This window comes from Elephantulus edwardii, unplaced genomic scaffold (assembly GCF_000299155.1).
Source record: "Elephantulus edwardii isolate Elephantulus edwardi_28Jun2011 unplaced genomic scaffold, EleEdw1.0 scaffold00268, whole genome shotgun sequence".
Classification (NCBI taxonomy): domain Eukaryota; kingdom Metazoa; phylum Chordata; class Mammalia; order Macroscelidea; family Macroscelididae; genus Elephantulus; species Elephantulus edwardii.
The window spans coordinates 1,730,530-1,747,961 of NW_006400018.1; the positions used below are offsets into that span (position 1 = coordinate 1,730,530).

Here is a 17,432-nt window from a genome sequence, read left to right on the forward strand (position 1 = left end):
GAACATAGACCCCCTGAGGTAAGCCACGGCCTTAATGTAAGGTTGTTTGAATTGATCACTCCCTTCTCAAAGCAGAGAGGGGGCTTTTTTTTTTTTTGCACCATTAACAAAAATTGTGGTCAAAATATGCATAACAAAACATTCGCCCACACAGTTTTCCCATGGAATATTGATCACGGTCTTCAGGTGTGTCACCAGTCTCTCTAGCCTTTTCCAGATGATTCCACCACCATTAATTCAATGCCCCCTAAGTAAAAGCTTCCCTCCCCTTGGCCCTCCCCCTGGTGACTGCGAATAATCTCTGGCGTGTTTGGTCTACGTGTTTGCTTCTTTCCTGCACTGTTGGTGGGTGCCATCGAGTTGGTACCCACCCCAGTGACCCCGTAAACAACAAAGTACAACCTCTCCCCACATGCACCAGCATGTCAAGCTCTGCTGTACTCAGACCACTGCACAGCCTCTGGACAGACCAGGGGTGGGAGCTTCCGGGAAGTGAGCGCTCCTAGAGTTTGTCCTACCCTCACTCAGCATGCTTTCAGGTTCGTCCGTGGTGTGGCATGCATCAGGGCCTCATTCACAGAAGGTTCTGGAAAGGGCCTGTCAGGGCCAAGCAGAGGAAAACAATGACCAGGCCTGGGGGCTGTCCCCATTGTGACCTTGGTTCCAACTCCTCCTTGAGCCTCAGCTTCCCCATTAGCCCTTTAGAGCAGCAATGTGTGCTGAGGCATCTCTCTCTGTCTCTCTCTCACATACACACACACACACACACACACACACACCCACTGTTAGCTGACACTCAAAACCCTGGAGTGACCTGCTCTAAAGGACGCAGCTTCAGGGTGTGGATGCCCTTGACTTTGAACCCACACAGTCTGACTCCTGGGCCAGAAGAGGAAGGGGCCGGCCTTGTCTATACTTCTGGTCTCGGGGTCCCCTCTGGGCTTCCTGAACCCTCACAGCTCTCAGGTCTAAGAGAAGGGAACGCCCTCACTCACTTTGCAGCTCAGTCAGAGAGTGACATGACAAAGGTCACCCAGCAAGACAGAACCCTCCACGGGGAGTTCCTGTGTCCCCAGCAGTCTTGGGTGGACAGTGCCCATCTCCCTGTCCTGGGCGAGGTCGAGGGGACTACTTGGCTGACTGTACCCCAGTGTGACAAACGAAGAGCTCTGGAAGGACCACAGTCATGAGGCAGCCTCTCAGGCACCAGGACCTGGGTGATCCTCGGTGTGTGATTTTTCATTTGTTCATTAATCTAATTGAGCCCTTACAACTATGGCCAGCACTGGCCTGGGCTTGGAGGTTCCGTCCATGAGCAAGACAAAACATGGTCCCTCCCGTTATTGAGTCTCATAGCTGAGGAGGGAGGCATGGCCCTCCAGGTCCCCACTGTCTAATCAGTCTCACGTCCGCTGGATGCCCTTGTCTCCCTGTGGCCTTGAACTTGCCCATCACATGTGTTCACCCATGGCCATGTCTCCTTTATTATGCCTTCAATGGCCCATTTAATCCAACGTCCAGCTGCCATCGCCTCCAGAAGGCCTGATCTGACTAGCTCGGGGCCAGTGATCAGGAGGTTAGGATGCTTTGGCATCAGCTGATGCCCCACCAGGTTCCTGGCACTCAGAATGCCCACTCCACCCTCACTGACGGTGTAACCTAAGACAGACCTTTCTAACGCCCGTCTCTATGATGGGGGGAGTCGGCATCTGATTAAGGAGGCTCCAGGACCACGTGGACTCAGCCTCTGTCCTTCACGTTCCTGGCACCACAGCACCAGGTCAGCCTGTTGGCAGCCTGCCTGGGTGCAGCAGGGAAGAAGGCAGGGGGCTCAGGGGCACCTCTGGAGTGAGGTCCACAGCTCCAGCTCAAGAATCACCCACAGAGGAGAGGTGGCAAGTCACGTGCCCTGGAAACCAGGTTGAGGACCATGGAGAGGGGAGGTGCTGGAAAGAGAGTGTCACCCACTCTGGTGGCCTGACACCAGATCCCCGTGGAGGCTGGTGACAAGGGAACTCAAGTTGTAAAAGGACACTCACAGTGACAGAGGGAAATGGAGATGAAGTGGGGCGGGGTGGGCCCCCCACATCTCTCATGTAAGCAAGCCTCCATACATCTGTGCAGGAGGGTACCCGGCTGTGCGTGTTGGCCTGTCTGTACTCTCCTGGGTGTGTGAAGAGCCGACTGGGTGCATGTTTTGTGCTTTCCGGCTGCCAGGGCTGTGGTGGTGGCTCTGTGTGGCCCTGCCTGTTGGCACGCATGACTGCGTGTGCATATGAGAATGTCTTAACATACTGTGTGGTTTTTTAAATTTGCATTTGTGTCTTTTGTGCTCTGTGTGTGTGCGTGTCTATGTGCTGGGGTGTGTGTCCCTTGGCACTGTGCCCAGGTGACAGTAGGGTCTAGCCCAAATGACACACCCGATCTCATGATTCAGCCCTAAACCCCTAATGTTGACTTTGTGGGGTTCCAAGAGTGGGGGTGCCACTGCGTCCCAAGCCTAGCTGGGTTTACAGTCGAGAGACACTGTGTCCCCCACCCCCGCCCCCACTGCTAGAACCAGCTGGAGTCGCCCACATTCCACATGGAGCCCCAACCAGCCTGTGGACAGTTCCCTGGACTGCCGCCCCAGACTGGGGTACAGCCTGGCCCCCAGGGCTGCTCCCTGCTGTGGTTGTGGTTGTTAGGTGCCATTGAGCCGGCTCAGATTCACTTTTATATCCAACAGAACAGAACCACTCGGCCCCGTGCCACCCTCTCCGACCTCTGCTTCGTGCAAGCCCATTGTTACCGTCTCCAACCTGTCACCTCACTGAGGGTCTTCTTCTCTGACCCTCGACTTTTCCAAGCATGGTGTCCTGCTCCAGAGACCGGACCCTCCTGACACAAGCCCAAAGCGTATGAGAACTAAGCCTTGTTTGCTCTTGTGGCGGTCCGTGGCGTGTCCACTATCCCTCTCTCACCACAGCTCAAAGGCATCAGCGCTTCCTCCGGCTCCCTTGTGCATTCTTCCCATGCACCTGGGGTGAGTGGCATTAGCATGGTTTGGAGCAGGTGTGCAGGGGTGGAGACTGGGGAGTGGGGTGCCACCGCAGAGTCTGCCCTCTGGTGATGGACTGACTGCCCAGTTCAAAGGACAGTCCCCCTTTTCTTGGGCAGCTATTGCTGCCGTCTGTCCACTCTGTGACTTCGGGCAGCTGGGGCACCCTCTTGGGCACCACTGTTCCGTGTTTATAAATCAGAGCACTAGTTTACAGAACTTTTGTTTGAAGCAGTTGGATTCTAGAAGGTGCCATTGTTGTTATGTGCTGTCGAGTCGCTGCAACTCATAGCAACCCTGTGTACAATAGCTCTGAACCCTGCCCTGTCCTGAGCCAATCTCATCATCTCCAACAAACCTAATCCCATTTCTCCAGTCACAGAGTCAATCCATCTCATCCTGGGTCTTTCCCTTCTGTGCTGTTCCTCCATCCTTCCAAGAAGGCAGTCCTTCTCCAAGGACTGGTCTCTCCTGGCCATGTGTCTAAAGTATGTGAGATAGCGCTTCAAAATCCTAGCCTCTAGAGAGCAGCTTGATTTAACCTTCTGTAGGATAGATCTGTTTGTTCGCCTGGCCATCCACAGGGTTCAACACTCTTCTCCAGAACCACAACTCAAAGGCATTGATCCTTTTTCTATCATCTTTAGTCACTGTGTAGCTCTCTGATGCATATCAAGTAATTGTTAAGACCATGGCATGGCCTGTATCAGGTGCACCTTAGTCCCCAGACTAACATTGTTGCTCTTCAGTGCTCTGGAGAGGTGCCTGACAGCAGACTTTCCAAGTGCAATTCATCTTTTGATTTCCTAACTGTTGATGCCAGGAGTGTTGATTGTGGAACTAAGCAAGCTGAAGCTGTTAACAATCTCGATCTCTTCTCTGTATGTCATTGCCAATTGGACCAGTGGTAAGAATGTTTTCTTTTTTTAATGCTAGTTTATTTACAAAATTCGAATATTTTGTTTTTCATAGAGAATCTGTTTTCTTGATGTTGAGCCTCATATTGAAGACTACAGTTCTCGTCCTCTTCAGTTTCAGCATCAAGGGAGCATCATCTGCGTAACACAGGTTGTTGAGTCTTCCTCCAATCCATAAATTCCAGCCTCCCGAATGATCTGTTCTGCATATAGATTGAAAGGATGTGGAGACAGGATGCATCCCTGACACACATCTTTCCTGATCCTGAACCATGCAGTGTTTCCCTGTTCTGACCACTGCTACCTAGACGAAGTATAGGTTTCATGCGAGCATAAGTAAGTGTTCTGGAATTCTGATTCTTCTCAAGATTAACTATAATTTGTTGTGATCCACACAGTCAAATACCTTTGTATAGTCAATGAAACACAGGCAGACATTCCTCTGGTACTCTGCTTTCTGCCAAGATCCATCAAATGTTGGCTATCATGTGCCTAGTGCCACGGCCTCTTTGAAACCCAGCTTGCACATCTGGTAGCCCTTTGCTGATGTACTGTTCTAGTCGGTTTTTTATCATCTTCTGCAGGATCTTGCTTGCATATGATATTGTTCGATAATTCCCATAGTCTCACAAGTCATTTTATTTTCAATGGGAATAAATATAGATCTCTTCTAGTCAGTTTGCCAGGTAGTTGTTCTCCAGATTTCTTGGTATAACCTGGTGGGTACATCCAGGGCAGCATTTGCTTGCTGAAATATGTTAATTGGTATCCCATCAATTCCTGGGGGCCTTGTTTTTTGCCAATTCCCTCAGAGCAGCTTGAACTTCCTCCTTCGTCACCATTGCCTCTTGGTCATACGTTGTATCATGAATTCTTCTGGGTCAGCAATTCTTTTTGGTATAGTGACTCTGTGTACTCCTTCCTTCCATCCTCTTTTGATGCTTCCTGGGTCATTCAACACCCTGCCCTCAGCATCTGGAAGGTAGGTTGATGAATAAGGACAACAGAAGAATTACTGATGCCTTTAAGCTGTGGTGTTGTGGAAGAGTTCTGGACAATCCTATGGACTGTCAAAAAAAACAAAAGTGTCTTGGAGAAGGTGCAGCCAGAGTGCTCTTTGGAGGCAAAGACGATAAAGCTTTGCTTCATATACTTTGGGCATGTAGCTAGGAGGAGCTATTACTTGGAGGGATGTGAGCTTGGAAAGACAGAGGGTCAGTGAAGGAGAGGAAGACCCTCAGCCAGGTAGGTGGACTGACACCACAATGGGCTCTAATGTGTCAGGGAGTGTGAGGATAGCGCAGGATAGGACAGGGTTCAGATCTGTTGTTCGTAGGGTCACTAAGGGCTGTACTCGACTCGATGTCACCAAACAACAGTGTACAGAATAGGGCTGCCACACAGTTGTGTCATTATATGTGTGTTGTACAAATGCACCTGGCTACAGGGACAAAATACGCTGGATCTAGCTCTGTGCCTGGGACACCTGAAGCCCAAGGCCACTGCTGTGGATGTGATTGCGTCTCACTGACACAGAACTGCCTAAGGGTTTCCTCTGTGCTCATCCTTCCAGAAGCCGACTGACGCATCTTTCTCCCGAAGAATGACTGGTGGGTTTGAACCACCAACCTTTGGTTGCCAGTCCAATGCTTAACCTACCATTCCTTTTTCTCTCCACGATCCATTAATGCCTAGACTGCTCACACGGTGTCCACCTGGGAGGCTGGTGTCTGACTTTAATGTTCATGAGCATTCAGCCACCTTGCCGGCCGTGCTGGTGGGGGTCCGGTCTCTGTTCTGCCTGGTGTTCAGCCGTCCAAGTGTCATCACAGATGCTCCCTCGTCCCTCTCTGGAGACAGACAGATGCCAGCTCCAGTGTCTGGCCCTCACCTTAAGCCATCTAACACGGCCCAGGAAGGTTCCGGGTTCTTCCTTCACCCTGACTATGTTTATGCACCCCTTATCCAGACCAGACCACTGAGGCTGGGGACAAAGTAAGGCTTGACCCTCCATGCCTCTGTTCCTCCAGTCATGCCTCCGTCCACACTGTGTCCTTGGGGTGCCCCCTCACCCACCCCAACAGGCCTTCTCACACAGGACAGGCTTCAGGAAGACCCTGATACGGAAGAGGAAACGGGGCCTCCAGGGCTTTGTCTGCAATCCCACAGTGAGTCAGAAGTGTTGGTCCCCCCACCCCCTAACACCCACCTTCATGTCTCTGTACCCCTCATAGAGACCCCCTCCTCATGTCCCCTCACAATGACCTCACCCTCATGTCCTCCCACACCCCTCACAGTGACCCCACCTTTACCTCCTCACAGTGACCCCACCCTCAGGTCCCCTCACAGTGACTGACACCCACTCTTTGCTGCTCTTTATTTCATTAGGAAGAAGCTGGGGAGGGGGGACTGCAACTGGCTCCTGTCCTGTTGGGGTGACAAATCTGTGGGAGACGGAGATGAGGCGTGAGTGGCTCAGGTGGTTCTGCGCACCCATCCTTCCACCCCCCGACTTGATCCAGGGCTTAGAAGTTGGGGCTGGCCCAGTGGCCACCCCACAGTGGGAGCAGCTGCTGGAGAGGATGCCAGGCCCTTACTCTGCTCAGCTGGGCACCGTGAAGCGGCTGCTGTGCGGGGTGTCGCGGTAGAAGGGGTCTGCGTAGGTCAGGGTTCTGCAGGGAGGGAGGCAGCATGGATGAGCTGGGATCTGTGCCTTCTCTCTCTCTCTCCCCCTGTGCGTGTGGGGCCAGCGGCCAAGCCGCACCGAGCCTGCCTGCCAACTCTGGGCTGTTGTTGTACAAATAGAAATTTTGTGGAATTGGATGGAGCAGAGAGGAGTCATAAGTGCGGTGGAACCGCAGCCCGTTCATCTCTGGGTGCCCCTCCACAGAGGGGAGCCTTACCAACAGCCAGGCCCAGAGACAGGGGCCAAGCAGGATCGCAGCCCACTCACCTCTAAGCGCCCCTCCACAGAGGGGAGCCTTACCAACAGCCAGGCCCAAAGACAGGGGGCCAAGCAGGATCGCAGCCCGTTCATCTCTGGGTGCCCCTCCACAGAGGGGAGCCTTACCACCAGCCAGGCCCAGAGACAGGGGGCCAAGCAGGATCGCAGCCCATTCACCTCTAAGTGCCCCTCCACAGAGGGGAGTTTTGAAGGAGGGGGCAGAGAAGGGAAGATAAGCAATGGATAGACTCTGAGAGAGGAGACAGACAGACAGACAGAGGAGGGAAGAGAGGCCGGGGACAGCTTGGAGGAGCACCTGGAAGCAGCAAAGACTCGAGCTGGAATTGAGATGGGGGAAAGAATTGGGGTGCTACCTTCCCACATGGGGATGCAGGTGCCGCAGGCTCTCTGTGGCGTTGGGGGTGGGCTCCATGCGGGTGACAGGCTGGTTAAGGGCGTAGCCTCCCGGCTTCTGCGGCTGGATGCCTCCCCGAGTCCAGCCTTCCCGGTCTAGACCCTTGGGAATGTTCTCGAAGTAACTGGAGTGGAGAGGGATGTGGGCACATGGTGCCACGGGGGTGGGACAGAGAGGCTCAGTCTCATGGTCACCCAGTCCCCACATCGTCCACCCACCACCCTGAGACCCCCACCTGCTAAATGCATCTCCATTGGGTTATCTCCTAACTGTGGGCTCCTGACCAGCCTCTCCACCTCTGTCCTCCCCCTCAGGAGGGGTGTCACGTGCACACATGACCATGCCCTTCGGGGACCCTCACTGCCTCTCACCCTAGGAGCCCTGGTGGCTCAGTGGTTAAGCTGCTTCCCCAAAGACTGGAGAAAGATGAGCCAGTCTGTCCCCATAGACATTTACTGCCTGGCAGCCTACAGGCAGCTCCAGTCTGTCCTACAGGTGACTGTGAGTGGGAATTGACCCAGTGACAACAAGCTTATTGAGATTCCCGCCGCCAGGCCGAGGAAGTAGCCGCAGTCTAGTGCCAACAACAGTGCATGACACCTAGTTGGTGCTAAGTTACAATTTGCTGAATGAATGAAATCTATGAGGGTCTCTGGGACAGAGAACATCAGGTCGTGGTAGGTGGGCACTATCTTTCTACAGAAAGAGAAAGAGGCAAACAAAGTCTCACAGGAGAAATGGGTCTGCAAAGCTAGGAGCCTATAGGAACTGTAGCCTCATTTACCCGGAGACCAGAGGGCCTAGACAGTGGCCAGCTAACACTTACTCACTGTGCTGGTCAAGGCCACAGCAGAGGGGTCCAGGATGGGGCCCGGGGAGCTGTGAGGCAGAACCTCAAATTCTTTAAAAAAAAATCCCAACTTGCTGGACAAGTTGAGGCTGGAAGACTCCCCAAGCCCATTGCCCTGAGATAGTCTTTAAACCTTGAAAGAAAACTTTTAATGAAATAACAGATTGACTCACAAAATACAGAATATCATCCATCAGCACTGGGCTCCTTTTAATAGCCACTCATATGAGACCAAATGGCCAACAGTAACTTAAAAAGAGAGATGAGAAGATAAGGGGCAGGGAAACCAGATTAATGGAAACAAAACACCAGAATGGAAATAGTGGAGTTGTCTATGCACTGTGAAGAATGTTGCCAATAACACCAAGTAATTGTTGAGGGGAAATCTAAGCTGCTTTGTAAACCTCTATCAAAAACACAATAAAATATTGTTTTTAGAAAAATTACAAATCCCTGTGGGTGGTTTCATAGGGTCACTATGAATAGGAGGAAACTCCAGGACTCACAACAGCACCCCCTGAGAGCAGGGATGGGGAGAGAAGAGTGAGAAGGTAAGAGATGGGCTGTTCACCTTGAACGTGGAGCTGGTGAGCAAGGCAGTACCTGGGATTTAATGTTCCTCTCTATCCTGGGATTGACCCTGATAAGGGCTGTGGGTGTCTTGGCGTGAACAGTCCTGAGATGTGTGTTTTGCACTGTGTTCTGTGTAGTTTACTAAAACCCACTATTGTGATGCCAAGTCCGTTCTGACTCATGACTGACCCTCCACTGGCTTCCAGAGGCTGTAAATCTTAGCAGAAAGGAGACGACCTCGTGCTTCCCCAATGGAGCGGCTGGCAGACTTGAACTGCCAACCTCTCTTCTGGCATTTAATCTACCACATCACCAGGGCTCCTAGCTGGCCGCCTTCCTCTCCCTTCTCCACTTCCTCGTACCCCTGTGTCCCCAGTAATCTGCTGACCCTTGAAGCCACGGCTCAGGGTCGGCATCAGGAGGAGCCCACGCCAAGGCCGTCTGGCTGCGCACCCATCTCTTCCTGGCCCTGCCCCAGCCTCCCGTCTGTGGTACATTGACTCACAACCCCAGGTGTGGATGGGCAGGGACTCACTTTTGGTTGTACGTGGTGAGGTACCGATTGTAAATGTCGGGGTCATGGGGTCTCTGGACATAGATGGGGTTGTTGAGGCTGAACCCCGTAGGCTCCTGCAGAGGAGAGATGGAGGGGATTGTCAGCTGGGAGGGCGGAGGGGTTAGGGTAGAGGTTGCGCACCCCAGACAGTACCTTGTTCCCCACTGTCTCCCGGCCAAGCATGGCGACGTTTGTCTGCTGCATCTGCCGGGGTGACTGGAATTGCCCGTGGTTCATGCTGCTGAGCTCTGGGCCGGGAGGGGGGGGCTGCAGGGGACAGATCACAAGAAGGTGACCGGAGTGGCCAGGGTGGGGCCAGAAGTGTGGGGGAATGGGGAGTAGACACCCCCTCTACCCAGTCCCATTCTCCCAGCCAAGTCATAGCTGTTGACACAGAGTTGATTTCAATTCATGGTGACCTGACGTGTGTCAGAGGAACCCATGGGGTACCATGGGGTTCTCAATGGTTGGTCTTTTGGAGCGCCAGGCCTTTCTTCCCAGGTGCCTCTGGGTGAATTCAAACCACTCACCTTTGGATTAGCAGCCCGGCTCACTATTTCAGAACAGGCTTCTCACTTCTCAGCCCTCAGCCTTTCGCCCTCCTCCTCCTCTATCTCCAAATAGCCTAACTGTCCATCCTTCGGCAGAGGAGCCTCCCTGACGTTCCCACTCCGACTGCTCCCCTCTCCGAGGAGGTCCTCCACGTCCACTCACTCTGGGGTTCAGGATCCTCTCGTTCATCCGGCTGAAGCCCGTCTCCCTCTCGGAGCCTCTGGTCAGTGAGGGCAGGAACTCATCTCCCTGGGGAGGCAAGGAGGCTGCCAGCGCCAGTGGGTGACACCCCCACCACCCTGGCTGCCCCCACTGCAATGTTCTGGCCCCCGAGGACCGCCAGTCCATGGGGCCACCCAGGCCCTGAGCAGCACCCCGTCCCGACGCAGCCCCAGCTTACACGAGGGTGGGTCAACGGGAGGTAGTCCGACTTGGTAGTACTCCTGCTTGGGAGAAGAGTCTGGGAAAAGGCGCAGGGAGGAGGGTCAGCCCTGCAGTTTGGTGGGATGGGCCTCTTTACCCCTGTGCTGGCTGAAGCTGGCTCCTGCCCACCCTCCTCTGCCTCTAGCCTTCCGCTGGGGAAAAGTGCAAAGAAGGGGAAAATCGAACCCATTGGCTCCAGTGATTCTATCTCACGGCGGCCTCAGCTGTTACAGAGAGAACTGAGCTCCACGGGTTTCCCCACGCTGTGGTCATCACAGAGGGGCTCTAGTGGTGCTGTGGTTAAGGCATTCTGTTGCTAACCAACCGAATTGGTTGGCATTTCTAATCTACCTGCCATTCCATGGATGAAAGAGAAGGACTCTGCCTCAGGAAAGATGAACAGTCTCTGAAAACCCACGAGGCAGCTCTGTCCTGTCTGGTGGGGTTACTGTCAGTTGCAATTGAATTCTTGCTGACAGTAAGTTCGGTGTTTTTGGTTTTGGAATCTTTACAGATGCTGATTGCCAGGCCTTTCTTCCACGGGACTTCTGAGTGGGTTTAAACTGACAACTTTTCCTTAGTATTCAGTTGCAAACCATCTGTGTCACCTGGGAAGGCTCAGTACAGACGGATATAATTGGGGTTAACTGAGGGAAGAGGAGGCTTTGGAGCGAGAAGAGGCAAAGCCCTGACAGTAAGTAGAACCAGTAGGCCAGGATTCATGTCTGAAATCTTACGTGACTTTGGCTGTAGCCTTTTCTCCTCTTTTGGCCTCGTTCTTCTCATCTGTTAAATGGAAGCGCTGGACCAAAAGAGTGGTTTCCAGTCATGATCATGCTCTTTCATCTTGAGATTGAGCAAAAAAAATCACACATTTTTCAAAAAGCCAGAAGCCCAAGATTATCCAACACTTTGATCAGCAATTTTATAGAGGAATCCTAATCAAAAGGGGAGATATTCAAATTTCAAAATTTCATGGAACCCATGAAGAGCAATGGTGTCTCTCTGGAGATGAAGGTGCGTCTGATACAGGCCATGGTCTTCGCAATCACTTGTTATGCATCAGAGAGTTGAACAATGACCAGGGAGGATAGAACGAGAATTGTTGCCTTTGAGCTGTGGTGCTGCAGAAGAGTATTGAGAATACTGCTAGGAAAACAAACAGATTCATCCTGGAAAGGGTTAAACCGGACGGCTCCTTGGAGGCAAGGATTCTGAGGCTCCGTCTAACTTACTTTGGACATGTTGTAAGGAGGGACAGGTCCTTAGAGAGGGACATCATGCTTGGGAGGGTGGAGGGACGGCGCAGGAGAGGAAGGCCCTCTATGAGGTGGATTGATTCAGTGACTGGGGTAATTGGGATGGGAGTGTCAGAGACAGTGCGATTGGCACAGGACAGAGCAGAGTTTAGGGCTGTTGTACATAGGGTCGCTATGAGTCACAAGCGACTCGACAGCACATAACAACAACAACATGGAACCCAGATTTTTGTGGAGCCATGGAAGCTTATGAATCCCCAAAACTATTGTCCTGAGATCATCTTTAAATCTTAAGCCAAAACTCTACCCTGTAGTCTTCTTAAAATTAAAACAACAGTTTAGTCAATGAGTAAATATACATGAAGAAATGGTTGAATCAGTGTATGTTTTTTTGTATATATTCTCAATAACTCTCAACATATACAGTGTAGGGAGCTCTTCTGGTGTAGTGGTAAGGAGTTATGCTGCCACCCCAAGGGCAGGCGGTTCAAACCCACCAGCAGCTCCGAGGGAGAAGCATAGACAACCTTCTCTCGTGAGATCAGCTATCCGTTGGTTCCAAGTGGATAGCAATGAGTGAGTGAGTATATGCTCAACAAAAAGAAAACAAGCTAGACATTTTTAAAAGCCAGAAGCCCAGGGAATTCTGGTGACCTAGTGGCAAGAAGCTGAGCTGCAATTCCGAAGGTGTGTGGTTAGAGTCCAACAGATGCTCTGCTGCAGAAGGAGTGGCAATCTCATCCTGTGCCAGTCAGATCCAGTTTGATGGCACACAAGGTGAAAAAAAAGAAAAGAAAAGGAAAGGAAAGGAAAGAAAAGAAAAGACAAGACAAGACAATACAAGACAAGACAAGAAAAGAAAAGAAAAGAAAAGAAAAGAAAAGAAAAGAAACCAGTACCCCTAGACTGGAGGTGCTTCAGGACCCTGAGATTCTAGGTAGAGCCCAGCGCAACTCACTGTGTCCCCAGGGAGGTTCTGGGAGGGCGGCTTGAAGACAATGGGGTTCTTGGTGGACTCTTCTGTGAACCCTGTCTCCTCCTTGGCGCCAATGGATTTCTTCTGCAAGAGATCTACAGAAGACAGTCCCTGCGTTGTCTGTCCCCAGGCCACCTGGCCACACTTGCCTGTACTTCAGGGATCTGGTGACCTGGCCACCAGGACTATTCTCAGAGGTAGATTCTAAATCTTGGCTGGGAAAGAAGAGAGGAAGATCGGGGATCTCCAGGCCCGCAGATGGCTGTGGGCAGACCTGCACAGTTCCCTTAGGCAATGATGTTTACTTTGGAGCTCAGGAGGCCTAAGGCATGGAGGTCAGCCTGAGTACACCATTCTCCCAGGCACCTTCATATCCTTCTGTCTTCACGGGTACTTTCCTGGTCCTATACCAGCCTCAGGTGCCCCTGGAAGCCTCTCTTGGAGACAAGGGACAGGAAGGGCAGAGCTGGGCTGTGTGTGCAGATATGTGGCCTACCTGGCTGGCCGGAGAGCTCTTTGAGATACTTGGAGTTGTACTCAGAGGTCATGAAGCAAGGACCCTGGAACACAGAAGATGGGGAATGAGAGACACTGAAGACCAGGGTCTGGGGTGGCGTGGTGGTGGTGGCGGTGGCAGCTCTTGGGTGGCTAAGCTCTGATTTTCGTGGCACCGGCATCACAGAGCCAGAAACTGCACCTCAGTGGACAGCTTCCCTGTGACAATGAATGCTGTCACACTCCAAAAACGGAAACTAAACTGAGCCTTTGGGCCTCACACTAGGAGGGGGTCTAAACAGGAGGAGAGAGGCTGATGAAGCAACGGGCTGCTCACGTTACAGCCGAATGCCCTGGGCTCGGGGATTCCGGATGGCGAGGCGAGAGAAGGGGCTTAGGGGGCTGAGGCATTTAAATATGTGTAAGACAGTAAGGGACTGACTAGATACTGTAACTCATTAATGACATTAATCAATAGAATTAATGTTCTAAAACAAAATATCTATGAAAAGTTGTATGAAAAACCAGTATTGCTTATAAACCTTCAAATAAAAACTAGATTCCTCAATTAAAGTATTTTTTTTAGTAAACCTGTGTGTAAGGAAGCTTGTGATGACCACTTGGTAGCAGTCTGGGAATATCAAACCCTTTGCTATCTGTTTCTCACTGTGTCCTAAGTCCACCTGGCACTGGCCCCCGGGCTGAGCCAGGGCAGGACCCGTCAGGTGCTGAAGGAGGAGGAGGAGGCAGGCTGACCCCTCCTCTGCCCAGTCCACACTCACATGCCCAGAGTTCTCCCTCTCCAAGGAGCCTTTGCCTTGCTGCTGATGGAGCAAGGGTATCTCTTTGGGCTCCAGCCCGGTGATGGCCTGGGCTCCGTGCTCCTGGGTGTTGAAATGGACCTTCCTGACCTGTGGGATGGAACAGGAGATTAACTTGTGAAGCAGGTGATGGGATGGTAGTCATTTCTGAACCTTAATTCTCTTCTTGACCCATTTCACCACCTCAACCAGAAGGATCTTCGTTGCAGTGAAGGTAGACTCAGACCCTGCTCTAGTCAGAGCCCCGCAGGGCATCACCTGGCATTCAGAGCTGAATCCCATGTCCGCCTCCACCCTGCTCCTGCCACTTGCCTTCTTGCTGTCCCTCCTCACATCAGATGCATTCCTACCTCAGGGCCTTTGCACTTGCTATTTCCACTGCTAGGAACACCTTCCCTGGGCTACCTGCACGGCTCACTTCCTAACCTCACTCAAGACTTTGTCAAGCTCTTTCCTGACTCTCCCTATGTGGAACTGCAACCCTTCCCTCTGCTGCCCTCTTGTCTCTACTGTATTGAATTTGTCTCCCAGCACTTAACATCTTCAAATATAGAAGGGATGTTTATAATGTATTGGCTGAGGGAGTGAATGAATGAATGACTATCCATTCTGATGACACCATTAAAGGTGAGGGCAGTTATGCTGACAGAAATGAAGACAATAGGAATGGCGATGACCAAGTGAATGTGGCAGTGGTGATGGTGGTGGTGATGTGGGCCTGGAGATGTGGACAGGGTGGTGGAGGTGGTGGCATGGGAATGTAGTATGGTTGAGATGAGAAGGCAACAGGCACAGTGATAGGGGTGGTAGATATGGTAGGGCCATGGTGATGGGGAAGGTGGTAAGGATGGAAATGGAGGAGGAGGTAAGAGTCGGGAGGGAGGGGTTTGGTGGTGATGGTGAGGAAGGCGAGGAGAGTAGAGAGGGGAATTGAGAAGATGAGGATGGTGGTGATAATGACAGGTGTAGAAATGGAGGAGGAGGTAACGGTGGGATGACGATAGTGAGAGGGATAAAAATGGAAGGGGAGGTAGCTCTAAGATGCAAGTGGCTGGAATGGTGGGGATGGTAGAGACAGGGACTGAGAAAAGGATGGGGATGATGGAGGAGGTGGTCATGGTGGGGATGGAGATGGTGAGGATGGAGATGGTGGAGATGGTGAGGATGGAGGTGGTAGAACAGAAGGGAAGGTAGTGCTAGAAGTGATGGTAGGAATGATGGAGATGATGGGGATGGAGATGGTAGAGATGGAGAGGATGGAGATGGTGAGGATGGAGACGGTAGAGATAGTGGACATAGTGGAGATGGTGGAGATGGTGGAGATGGAGATGTTGGAGATGGAGAGGATGGTGGGGATGGAAATGGTGGAGATGGTGGGGATGGAGATGGTGGAGATGGTGAGGATGGAGATGATGGAGATAGAGATGGTGGGGATGGAGATGGTAAGAGATAGTGGAGATGGTGGGGATGGAGATGGTAGAGATAGTGGAGATGGTGGGGATGGAAATGGTAGAGATAGTGGAGATGGTGGGGATGGAAATGGTGATGATGGAGCTGGAGATGGTGGATGGTGGAGATGGTGAGGATGGAGATGGTGGAGATGGTGAGGATGGAAATGGTGATGATGGAGATGGTGAGGATAGATGATGGTGGAGATGGCAGGGATGGAGATGGTAGAGATAGTGGAGATGGTGGAGATGGTGGGGATGGAGGTGGTAGAACAGAAGGGAAGGTAGTTCTACAAGTGATAGTAGGAATGATGGAGATGGTGGGGATGGGGATGGTGGGGATGGAGATGGTAGAGATAATGGAGATGGTGGAGGTGGAGGAATGGTAGGGATAGAGATGTGGAGACAAGGGAGAGTAGTGGTCAAGTGATGATAGGAATGATGGAGATGGTGGGAATGGTGATTGGGATAAAAATGGAGGGAACAGTAGAGGGAAGGGGGTGGCCAATGGTAATACAGATGAAAATAAGGACAAAAGTGAGAAAGGTGAGTGGACCCCACTTTGCTGCTCCTCCATTCCTGGCCAGCACAGCCCTGACCAGCTGTGGGCAGTGCAGTGCCAGCTGTGCATAGCCCCTGGTGCCTCCCTAAACCATCTCAGAGGACCCCTTCTCCATCCCTGGCCCAGCACTGACCTCCTTGGTGGAGGGACCCAAATTCTTCTCGTGTCCGTAGCCTGAGCTGGTCTGGTGCATGTTCCAGGGAAGTGGGTTCTTGCCGTCAGGCACCTCCAGTGGGCGGTAGCTCTGATTGGTCACCGTCTGGAAACTGTTCCGGGCTTGTTCCCTAGGTAGGTAGAAGGGGTGGGGGACAGGCAGAAGCTGGGGCCCCAGAGCCACCTCTCTCTAGCCCTACTCCAAACCAAATCCACTGCCGATGAGTCAGTTCCAACTTGTGGCAACCCCTCGTCTTCCATGCTTGTAGATTTTGTAGGAAGATACTGCTTATCTTTCTCCCACAGAGACATGTGGATCTGAACCACTGACCTTCTGGTAACAGTGCAACATATAACCAAATCCACCACCCCGACTCCCTTGTCCTTAGGATCTTGCCTCTTCTAGAGAGCATCCCTCTCTTCCACAATGCTACCAATGAAACCTCAGCATCTGAACCAAGGTCAGGCACCATGGCCGAGTCACCCGGAGCCCAGATCCAGGCCAGGCAGATCTCTGTGGCTCTGATCATCAGGCCCATTCATGGATCCCAGGCTTGTTCTGAGGAGCTCGGGTGTGCCTAGGAGCCAAGGTCCAGCTAGCAGGCACTGAGAAGTTGGGCAGACCGTACCCCATGGCTCGCTTGTCCAGGGCATCGAGATAGGCTTGGTAGGAGACATGGGGCCGGTAATTAGACATGTAGCCCGTGCCTATGTGACTGCCAATTCGGGGCTTGAAATCATCCCGTCCTGTCAGAGAAGAAATGGGGGCTCAGGTCAGCAAAGCTAGAGAGGATGGGGCCCCGAGGGAGGACCAAAACCCCACAGAGCAGGGGAGGGCACGGACCAAGGTCAGAGGAGCTGACTCTCCAGGGATTGTGACAGCAGTCACAGGGATTGAGTCAGTGAGGTGGCCAAGCTTAGATCCCTGAGGAGTGGGGTGGTGGGACCAGCCTGATGGGACAGATGTAGCCAAGTCCTGGGGGTCAGGGGGTGCTCAGGGATGGATGGATCCAACGTGCTGGGGTGGCTCTGGGAGGGAGGGTCCCAGAGGAGGTGGCCCCTGCCCCAGTGCCCTCACCATAGGCTGTGCAGTAGCTGGTGGCGTAGAACTTCAGGGGGTCGGAGGAGCCTCCTGAACTCATCTTCACATAAGGGGAAACAACCCCCAGGGGGAGCTTCCCCATCATGATGCTGCAGGGTAGGCTCGGGGTGCTCCTGGGAGGAAAATACAGGCCAATAACAGGAAGCATGCTTACCCCAACTCACAGGGAGACCAGAGTCTTTCCTGACCCTCAGTATAGCTGTGCCCTCCCCCAGAGCTCTGTTCCTCCACACCTCTACAAGTGGGGGAACAAACAGCCCCCCATCAACCTTGTCTCACGTCCGCTTGTGTCCCATTTCATCCTCCCTACACCTTCCTAAGGGCTCTCCGGGGGCTTCATGGTAAG

The 17,432-nt window shown here is 52.4% G+C and overlaps 1 protein-coding gene across 1 annotated transcript; it reads right to left on the reverse strand.

Moving 5' to 3' along the window:
* Window positions 1-6,559: 6,559 nt before the first annotated feature.
* Window positions 6,560-17,171, reverse strand: PPP1R32 (protein phosphatase 1, regulatory subunit 32). Its single transcript, XM_006899882.1, has 12 exons — window positions 17,063-17,171; window positions 16,614-16,731; window positions 15,965-16,115; window positions 13,783-13,911; window positions 13,002-13,065; window positions 12,488-12,600; window positions 10,248-10,307; window positions 10,010-10,096; window positions 9,449-9,562; window positions 9,275-9,369; window positions 7,276-7,440; window positions 6,560-6,629 (listed from the first exon to the last, which is right to left on the reverse strand). The coding sequence occupies exons 1-12, from the start codon at window positions 17,169-17,171 to the stop codon at window positions 6,560-6,562; spliced, it is 1,275 nt and encodes a 424-aa protein (XP_006899944.1).
* Window positions 17,172-17,432: the final 261 nt, after the last annotated feature.

Coding starts and splice junctions, on each gene's coding strand:
- PPP1R32 (XM_006899882.1), bottom strand. CDS start 17,171: ATGATGGGGAAGCTCCCCCTGGGGGTTGTTTCCCCTTATGTGAAGATG. Junction 12,601..13,001: donor AGAGCTCTCCGGCCAGCCAG/GTAGGCCACATA, acceptor TGTCTTCTGTAG/ATCTCTTGCAGAAGAAATCC. Junction 6,630..7,275: donor CTGCATCCCCATGTGGGAAG/GTAGCACCCCAA, acceptor CCCTCCCTGCAG/AACCCTGACCTACGCAGACC.